The 11,468-nt window shown below is 25.6% G+C and overlaps 1 protein-coding gene across 2 annotated transcripts; it reads left to right on the forward strand.

Annotated features, from left to right (window-relative positions):
- The first annotated feature begins 2,009 nt into the window (after positions 1-2,009).
- On the forward strand, positions 2,010-11,118 carry LOC105367217 (octopamine receptor beta-2R). Of its 2 annotated transcripts, none has more exons than XM_011505850.1 (6): positions 2,010-2,167; positions 6,364-6,782; positions 6,906-7,389; positions 7,600-7,833; positions 8,556-8,929; positions 10,803-11,118. In XM_011505850.1, exons 1-6 carry the CDS (start codon positions 2,147-2,149, stop codon positions 10,891-10,893), a joined length of 1,623 nt encoding a protein of 540 aa, XP_011504152.1. In that variant the 5' UTR covers positions 2,010-2,146; the 3' UTR covers positions 10,894-11,118. The 2 variants fall into 2 exon arrangements, with proteins under 2 accessions (XP_011504152.1, XP_011504161.1); XM_011505859.1 differs by having other exon boundaries at positions 8,556-8,941; positions 10,803-10,875.
- The last annotated feature ends 350 nt before the right edge of the window (positions 11,119-11,468 follow it).

The raw sequence follows: 11,468 nt of genomic DNA on the forward strand, positions 1-11,468 counted from the left end.
AATTTATATTAAACAATCATTTAAATATCTAGATTAGATATTATTTCAAGCTAACATATTGAAAATAAATATAGGATAGTACATAACTTTCAAGTATAATATTTTTTGGCAGGGTCATGGACAATGCTGATAGTTATTGAATTTACAAAGGACAACTTATACTTTATAAAACTGAGATCTATATTGAGATACTACATTATGACAAATTCTCCAAGGGCAGGACCGTAATCGTATATAAAAGACTCATATTGACTCCTTCCTACTCGCTTTTGAAAGTCACATGTACCTAGTTTACTCGAATATATGAGTTCTTATTTATTAAATTTAATAATAACCATATATAATAAAATTATAAACATCTACAAATAAATAAAAGTCTACTTTATTAATTTATAATTATGTTATCATTGTAAATAAAAAATAAAAAATAAAATATACAATAAAAAATAAAACAATAAAAAATACATTAGCATAGCAAAAAAATGAGAGAAAAATTAAGTTGATATATAACATAGCTATATATATAGCATATTGTCAATTTACAATATTCAAGAAATGAATAAATTAACTATACCTGATAATAAGTATGTTATTATAATCACTATACTATTAAATTACTATAGTATTATAATCCTTCATTTAATAATACCCTTTCAATGTTTTTTAATTATGAAAAATGACAAACTATATACAAAAAAGAATAATAAATATTTAGAGTTTATGTATCTCATTTATCTATATTCTTTGATTCTTCATTAAAATTGTAAATATACAAAAGTACATATACGCACAGTACATATAATATATAAATACATATTTTAAAAACAAAAACAATTTTATACTATTATATAGCAAAGCTTACATAAATATTGTATTATTAGAAAATAGAACATAACTCCGAAGAGATAAAAAAGCTAGTATCTTCTTGGAAAATAAAACAAGCACAGAAAAAACGTGAAAGGTGTGCTAAAATAAATCTAAATTAAAAAGACTAAAGTATAAAACACTTTTTTATATTTTGTAAAGTAATATTCAAACTACATGTGCGGAAAATAATCTGTGAATAGAAAATAAAATATGTTTTCCCTTCGATAATAAAGAAAAATGGTACATTGATGTGCTTAAATAGATAATGTAAGATATTTATTAATTAATTACAAATTTGATTTAGATTAAATTTTTTTTACACTGTATGTAAATTCACAAAAGTTATAATCGAATAAATAAAAATTAAATGAAAACTAAAAATTTTGCGGTTATATTTTCATTGCTTAGCTTATAATCACTATCCTATAAGCTTATTTACTATAAGAATTTTGTCAATAAATAATTATAATTTAAATAAAAATTGTAGCATCTCATGAATCTTCAAATATTCTTTCACTATTGATTCTTCACTGTCATTATCATAATGTACGCTTACATAAAAATTTACGTTTCTGGCAGTGCTTTGATTTTGTACTTACTAAGCGTTTGTACATTTATTCAAATTGCCATAAAATGATTATCTTTTTGGATAAAAAAAACCTAATTCGTGTCCGCAGGTAATCAACAATGTTCAATAATGGTCGACAAATCAAACATTTTAAAAATATGAAAATTTCCACGACGTATTAAAATAATCAAAAATGAATTGAAATTCAATGCACCACTGCATGTTGTTCGCAGGCACCGAACGTCTTTGGTGAAGGGTGAAGCAGTGGTGGCTGCAGCGGCGGCATCGGTAACAGCAACGACGACGGCGACGGCAACGGCAAATCCACGAACAAAAATTCGAACCACTGGCGGTTGAGTTTAAGGATTCAGAGGAGAGGGGTGGAGGCCAAGAGCAAAGATCGCAGCTGAACTGGCAGAACGCCGAAGGCCGCCGACGCACCGCAATCGCCGGCTCCTCGGCATCGGCTGCAGCGTCGGCGGTAGCGTCGGCGGCAGCGGCAAGATCAACGGTGCATGGACTTCTCTATTGGGATTTCTCCTCGTAGCAGCGCTACTGGGGGAAACCAGCGGCAGCTACCGTGTCGAAAGCACCACATCCGCTGCCGTGAGCGACGGCTTTCCTGGACAGAATGACGCTCTGCGAGCCACTATTGGTATCGCTGCCATCAGCACTGCCAGTAGCGCTACTCGTTATTACGACTCGGTTCGCATGCTACTTCGACACATAAAGGTTTGATACTCTGTTCACTTTCACTGGCACGTGATATGCTCCTCATGCTTCATTATGCTTCAGTACAATCTATCACCAATCGATATTTACTTTCATCATTTATTTTCTTGCGCAGTTAAAAATTGTCCGATGAAGGTTTTCTAGTCTCTGAATAGTTAATTAGAATTTATTCATGAATTCGACATAATAATTGAACTTTCACTTTCATGTAAGACCTCAATTTTATCACTATTATGCGCTTTTATTATTAAACAATTGTATTTCTTATTTCACAACTTTAAATAGTAACTTATTGCATTCTACGTTTGATCAACTATTTTTATAGAAGCATTCAGTTTTTACGATTATATTCCATTATATTTTAATATTAATTTTAAGTACCTTTGAAATTATTCTCAAAAACATTGATGAAATTAAAAGATAAAATTAATAATTAATTATAAATGTTTTTTTAGTCATCAATCGAGTATTTCTTAGAATACAAGCCTTCAAGAAAATTCTAAATATTTACATCTTCAATTTGCGATTGTCTCCAACCGGTGTAATAAATTAATCAATTAATCATTATGATGTTATTAATAGAAATATTAAAACATTATGTGTATTGAAACATGTAAATAAATTACATTTAACCTGAAAGTAAGTGCGAAATAAATAATTTCAAAAAGCATTGAGTCAATGAAAACTACCAACGAATTGCAAGATTTTTCTTTACCTATTATCAAATTATTATATAAATGCATATATGGTATATTTACATAAAAACACACACATTCAGAAAGACACTGAGAGAGAGAGAGAGAGAGAGAGAGAGAGAGAAGTAAACAAATATGCATCGAAGAAACTTGTTAAAATTTTCAAAACTTTAAACACTTTTACAAAAGTTATTAAATTTTTAAGTTCAATCAAATGCAGAAAAATAAAATTATAATGTAAATATGAAGACATAAAAGCTGGTCAGTTTGTATGAGAAGATTCTTATTTATGTTTCATTACATTCTATTACATTTCAAAGTTAAAATTTTAAACATAATTTACTCAAAACTACTATTTTAAAAATTGCTAGACATAATTACTTAAAAATTATTATACCATTCAAGTGTAAACTCTACGTACATTTAATTTTTTAAATCAGTGTTTGAAGAAACTATAATTCGAAATATAAAGTACAAATAAATAAATTTAAAGCATTCTTATATTACTTGAAAGACTAAAAAATCGATAACTATACCCACTATTTGCTACTTTGTGTAAATCATATTTATAATATACTCACAAATTTGGTTAATATCATTGAATTATTATAAAAATAAAACCACAACTTGCATTAACAAAATATATAATTAACAGTTCCTTGTGTAAGTTTGTACTTAGCACCACAGCGTATACAAGTATTTCAATAATCAAAGGTATCGATATAAATTTAATAAAAAAAAATTCTACTTTCAATCCTCTATTTTTCTAATATAATACTTATTATATAAAATATGTAAGATATATATAGTAAAAGAATAAAGGCCCAGAATGATTTGAGATTTTTCTAGTATTCAGTAAAAATTTAAAAAAAAAACAAAAATTAATTTTTTTTGTACTGAACGTATTAAAAATTTGTGAATGAAAAATATTTTAATCGTATATGAGAATTGAATTGAATTAAATGTAGAAAATTAAATATTCAGAAGCATGTTCATAAATATCCCAATTTTTATTATATTTCCAATGATAAAAAAGAAAATATAATGAAAACAGTCATCTTTATACATATGTATATATAATTAAGAAATTGACTTATAAGGTTCAAGAAATCCTTTTATGTGTAATTTTATCAGTTAAATGAGATTTTTAAAATATAGATTTAAGAACAATGTCCTTAAAATTTAGTATAGAATTCTTGTAGATATACAAAGCATATTTTTAAACTTACATAAAATAATTTATTCTAAGTCGATGAGTAAACATTCAAATATATTCATATTATATTTACTTATATTTAAATACATAAGCTAATAAATATAACTTTTCATAACTTCATACTTCATCTAGCTTCGTTTTATTAATGATTAAATAATAACTAATGACTAAGTAATATCATAAATATAAAATAATAATTTATTTAAAAACCAAATGATATTTCATTTGTAACAATTTTTATTTTATTTTAAGCAGAGATCAATTTATTATATATTAATATAATAATTAAATTGTCCTAAAACTATAATGCAATACTTCTGAATTATAGAACTTTTTAAACAAATCCTAAATATTCCAATATTTATTTATTTCGAGATAAATTATAGTATAGAGCAAATTATATAATTTAAATAATCTAAATATTCTAAAACCAGTAATCGATACCAATTTTCCCAATCCTTATATATATTAATTCTTATACATTGTTTGGAATTAAAAAATCTTTCTTCTTCAAAATTCATTATGAATAGAATAAATATAAATCAGAACTAAATATTCAATTATTTTTAATCTTAAATATTTTTTAAACACTTTTACAACATTTTTGTTTTCTTTAGTTTTATTTGATTTGTGTTGTTATTTTGTTTAACTAATCATAAAAATCATAGAGTTAGTTTAATTAATTTTTTTATAATTATTGCTTTTGTTGTTTACTATTCAAATAAATATAATATAACTTTAAATAAATATATTAAATATAATATAATATATTTAATACAATTATTATTATCTTTCTTCTACTATAAAACCATCTATAATATTAATAATATATATGTATTTGTACATATATAATTTATTACAGACACCACACTTATATATTGCGATTTGTAAAAAAAATCTATGGGGTACATGTAAATTACACCAATTTCATGTTGATATAAATATTTATTAATATAATTAAAAAAATTTTTATATTTTTTATATTTCGATTATTTTAAAGATCTAAGTATAAACTGCCTCTATCTCAATAATAGATAATGTTATATAAAATTCTTGAAATTAAAAAAGTAAATGATTTTAATTATAAAAGTATAAAAAATTATTTTATTTCGATTCTTAAATGCACCATACACAATTAAATTAAACGAATTAAAATTTATTTTAAATCTAATAGTAATATATAAACTTAAAAATTAATAGTAATTTATTTTGTAAGGCCAAGCTTTTTAAATACTAAAATTAATATTATGATTTTACGTAAAATATAAAACATTATTTAAATTAATTAATTGAGTACAACATATTTTATTTTAATAAAATAAAATTAATGTATTCATTAGTAAGACATTATGTAAACTAAATATCATTAATATTTATATATAATACCTTTACATGAATTTTTATATTTATTTATTGAATCTTAAACTTTGATTGAATATCGGATAATATTTAATTCTAAACTCCAAATATTTCCAATTAATAAAATAAATCATCACGGATCTATTATTTTCTATAAGTTATTAAATACTGCAAAAATATTGCATACGAAGTTAATTATTCTAAAATTATTATGCAATATAAATATAATAAATATTCGGCATTGAATGAATCTTTCTCTCTCTCTTTCTCTCTCTTATATTTAAATGTTATTATATCATTAATTTTCTTTTAATTAAATTAAAATTAAGACTGATTGAATAAAAATTTTGTTTCAAGAAAATTGATTTAATATACAGATTGTAGCTATTGTTTAAGCAAATACTTCACGTTGTCTAAGAATCAATTATTGGATAGTATGAAGTTATGATGATTTCGCGGCTCACTGACACGTTCTTTACTCGTACGTCTCGCTGATATTAATAAGTAAAATAATCATTTTTTACTAGGGGTAAATCACATTATATTTATCTTGAAGTAAAAAATAAAATAAATCTATAACCTTGTCTTTAACAAGTATCTGTGAAAGTTTTGAATACGTGATGAAAATATAAGTTTCATATTTGACTAAATTTTATAGATTGTGTTATTTCGTTCGATAGATTAATTAAAGTAATAAATTGTGAACACAATAAATTAAAAATAAAGAACTATGCAGCATATATTTTAACTATCATGTATTGTAAGCAAAGAAATGATTGCAAATAGTTTATAAAATTATTTAATGTTATCTATATAATCCAGGGCAGTATAATCTACAGTAAATGTTAAAATGAATTGCAATATAAATTAAAAGCATGAGAATTTACATCTCTATTAAGAAAATCTTTTTAAATTTAATTTTGTAGTACAACGAGTATCTAGCTGGAAACTCGCCACAGTTGACTAACCGGAATTTTGATCTCCTACTAGCCACTCATGAATATCATCATCTCAACGAAAATTCGGAAGTGTTAACAGGAGCACGAGTTCACCGAGTTGAACGAAGTATGCCCAAATCGTCTGAATCGTCGTTACATGTCGTTAACAGCAACAATAGCAATAAGCCGTACAAAAATACGTCGGCAACGGGAGACGAGATACCTAGTCGACGTATCGCTATGTCCTTGTCAGATGCCACAAACGAAACGGCGAACGCGACGCCAGGCGTAGGACCGTCAACCAGTGCCATAGTACCTGGCGTTGTATCTGGTACGGACGTTAACCAGTCAAGTATTAATAGTAATCAAACAGATTATCACCTCGAACATGCCATCGATGTATCCAGGTGCGTTACATTCCATGATTTTCATTTACACTTTACAATTCTTGCCTAAATATTGCCATTTTATAAAGTATAAGTCGTAAATTATGTAAAATTATGTCATTTAATTGTTAATTTTATTTTTAGAGCCATTATACTGGGCTGCATCCTTGGTACAATAATAGCTACGGCAGTGTTCGGTAATCTTCTCGTGATGGTATCCGTCATCAGGCATCGGAAACTCCGCATCATCACAAACTACTTTGTGGTTTCTTTGGCCCTGGCAGATATGCTCGTTGCCATGTTTGCTATGACCTTCAATGCAAGTGTTCAAATTACAGGCCACTGGCTCTTTGGCTATTTTATGTGCGACGTTTGGAATTCGCTCGACGTATACTTTAGTACCAGTTCCATTCTTCATCTCATGTTCATATCTGTAGATCGATACTACGCGATCGTCAAACCATTGAGTTATCCAATCAGTATAACAAAACGCGTTGCCATATATATGTTACTCGCCTGTTGGCTATCACCAGCAATAATATCGTTTGTACCAATTTTTAATGGATGGTATACAACCGAAGAGAACGATCATTTTCGACACACTCATCCAGATCAATGCATGTTCAAGGTTAGTCATATACTATTAAGTTCTTAGTGTATAAATAATTATATTTACTTTAAAAGTAATAAGGAAAGTATCATATTTTCACATGTTTAAATTATTAAAACTTACTTTTGGTATATTAGTATATTCAAAATAATATTAAGTAATTGAAATTACTTTTAACAGTCCAAAACTATTTCATATGTTTATTTTCAACTTTGTTACGCATTTTAGGTCAATAAAGGCTATGCTATATTGTCATCTAGTATATCCTTCTGGATACCTTGTACTATAATGACGCTAACATATCTAGCGATATTCAAAGAAGCAAATCGTCAAGAAAAACAGATGCACAGTCGAATGGGTAACGCCATGTTACTAAGTCATAGGCCCAGTAGGGATTTAAACAACGTCAACGGTGAACTCAATAGTGGGGGCGGTTCTTCAAAAACATTAACCCTTAATGAGGTCAGATAATAAGTAGATTAAACGAATTACAATAATTAAAATTCTATAAATAATTCAATTATTTATTTATTTATTTATTTATTTATTTTTGTAGCCTTATAAAATTATATTTATAACGGTGTGTAATTAATTATTATTTATTATTAATTATGATTTTATTGAATAAAATAATGCATTAGATGTATTTAGTGTAACGAAGCATAATCTAAGTTAATTTTATCATAACTTGTTGATTAAGTTAAAAAATAATTAATATATTCTAATTTAATTATATTTTATTCAATTAAATATTACTATAAAAGATTTTATATAATTTTTAAAACATAGACTTGTATAACTTTTTGAAAATAACTCACAAAATTATTTTTTGTACAGTTACATAATATTAATAACAATTTGAGACATAAGTACCTTAGAAAGTTTCCAAATAATAAAGACTTACTGTGAATAATAAATACTAATTGAAAAAATAGTATAAACCTATTCGAGAATTAAAAGCTCCTTTAATCCTAAAAAAATTCATTCTTATGTATATTAGGAATATATATATATATATATATATATATATCTATATAAGGAACTTAAATTTGAATATTTTAAAAAATATATGATTTTACTTGTTTTGAGGATATATATTTTGAAATTACATGGAATGACATTATATCACTCCTAATTAATATATTTATACAATTAATACGTAAACAATTACCATATAATGATAGGTCAGCGGAGCTGTAGAACATTTACACACGCCAACGAAGGATAAAAATATAATTAAGATGAAACGCGAACACAAAGCAGCACGTACTCTAGGCATCATTATGGGTACCTTTATTTTGTGCTGGTTGCCCTTTTTTCTATGGTACGTAACGACGTCGCTTTGCGATGTTGAGACTTGTCCGTGCCCAGATATCGTCGTATCGATCCTTTTTTGGATAGGATATACCAATTCAGCCCTAAATCCGCTTATATATGCCTATTTCAATCGAGATTTCCGGGAGGCCTTCAAAAATACGTTACAATGCGCATTTTGCTCACTTTGTCGGAGGGAACCGTCGGACCTTGAGGCGCTCGACTTCCGTAGACCGTCACTGAGGTGAGATATAAGGTGCTTGTTGTCAGCTTTTGCTTATATTGAAAATACGTATTACGTAAATTTGCATAACTTGAAGATAATACTTTAAAAGATAATAATCTATATTGGATATGTGCAGTGTGATATATTAAACATTAACTAAAATAATTGATTATTAATAGATAATTAATTAATACTCTAATAAATTTCGTGTACATACATAATTGAAACTATAAATAATTTGAAAAAAATTTTATTTATTAATTTTAAAAAAATATTATTTTGAAACAAAATATTTACACATTACCATTTTTCATGCTCATATAAGCCTTTTTATATTTTCATATACAAAATTAGTTTTAAGCATGATAGAAATCATTTCATTACTTCAAATCAATTGCTTTATTATTCAACGAAAATGTTAATTTATATTGTTATATAGCACTTCATTTTCATTTGATACAATAAGTCAATAAATTATGTTTAGAAAAGTGATTTTCCATTGTTTCAAAATTGTTGTAACATTACAATCTGTAATAAAACGTATTATAATCCATATAATTAAAATTAGAAATATAATACAAATATTTTTAAAAAATACCAACGCATTTCACATAAATGTCGATATATATTACATTATGATAACTTACAAGTATATAGTAGTTACGTTATATAGTTTATAGTTGTATAGTTGTGTAGTGTATAGTTACAAGTAAAAAAGACTGTATATAATATGTTTGTGTATAAGGGTTATATACCGTTCTTAATTTTTATTTTGACAAAATCATTCAATATAATAATGTTTTAACATAAAATTATTAATTGAAAAATTTTAAATGCTGGTATAAAATTTTTTATATGATTAAATAATATCTGACTTAAAATTATTTTTAAATTAAAACTACTTTTTGTTAGCAAGTTTCGTTACTAAACTATAGAAATTATTAATATGATTTACAATGCATAAAAAATATTCTAGTTAAATACTTATAAATATAACTTCAATATTTTAGAAAATAATTTAGATTTTGAATTCACATGATAGATTGATTTAATTATTTTGTTTTTATATAAATAATATTAGTGTTTAAAAGTATACTTATATCTAGGGTTCATCTCTATATTGCTCTATCAACTTTACTACAACATCAACTTTATGAATCTTTAAACTGGAAAATATAAAGATTATGAACATAATCTTTAATGTAATTGTTTTTCAATATCATAGTTTTATAAATATTATTATGTCGACGTTAGTTTTTAATGCTATAGTAATTAATAAGACTTTAATTGAATTAGTCATTTTAGTAAAATTCGGAACTTTTAATTTAAGATCGTATACTTGATTTAACATAGAAATTCAGATTACATAAGATAAAACATATGTATTATAATTAAAGTATCTGTTTAAATTATTATGAAATAATTAAAAAATTTTCAAATATAATATATTTGATTTTTAAAATTAATATATTATTTTAATTATTAATTATTAAATTAATAAAGTATATCTAGTATATTAATTTATTTGTTTGTATGTATATTAAAGAATTATGGAATTTAAAATATGATTGTTATTTTTAAAATATATTATTTATATATTTTCGATAATTTTACCAAATAATTCTGAATCAAATAACTATACACGAAAAAAATTATCATAATATATGTTAAAATTTTATAAAATTTGCTCTAACTGTATAGTATAAAAAATGAAAACTAGAAAAGAAATTATATAACCTTGTGATTGTTAATTTTCAAAATAAATATTACGAAACTTGGTTAAAAAATTTGAAGTTTACATAATCAGCAACTGCATTAACCATAAACATAGAATTATATGTATAAAAAATTAATTATAATTTAATTTCCGCTTTTTGATCTGTTATTTCAGGTACGATGACCGCACGAAGAGCATATACTCGGAAACCTATGTAAAACATAACGACCGAAGAACGTCGAGTGAATTCGGCAGCAGTCTCTGAGATCAGAAGAAATTCGGGTCTACTCTCTGCCCAAAAGTGCAAAAGCAGTTGTGTGACCTAGAAAATGAATTATCCCCCCCGATTGTCATCGTCGTACCTTCATCTTCTTGAATTCTCTCTTAATATAGTGCAATAAACAGTAAATTTTTTATTTTGGACGCGTGCATGTGTGTGTCAATGATCTTTATATATAATAAATGATTACAACACAATATTATGCGTATTATGTACACATACTTTTATTTGTTTTTTTCTTCAAATAGACGAAAAAATAAAAGAAGAATGTGTCAGAATTGTAAATAAACCAATCCGCATAATAAATATACCTATAAACATACATATACATATGTATACACTGCATATATGCATGTATATGCATGTATATGCATGTTTATGTAGATATGTGTACGTGCTTGCGTGCGTGCGTGCATGCGTGCGTGCGTGCGTGCATGCCTGTGTATGTGGCGTATATACGTATATTTTAAGATCTGTGCACACGTATGTATATGCGTACATAAATATGTAGCATACCTGTACTAAAAATGTTAATATATTACATTATCCAAGATGATAAT

Source organism: Ceratosolen solmsi, unplaced genomic scaffold, assembly GCF_000503995.2.
Source record: "Ceratosolen solmsi marchali unplaced genomic scaffold, CerSol_1.0 scaffold10, whole genome shotgun sequence".
NCBI classification, from domain to species: Eukaryota; Metazoa; Arthropoda; class Insecta; order Hymenoptera; family Agaonidae; genus Ceratosolen; species Ceratosolen solmsi.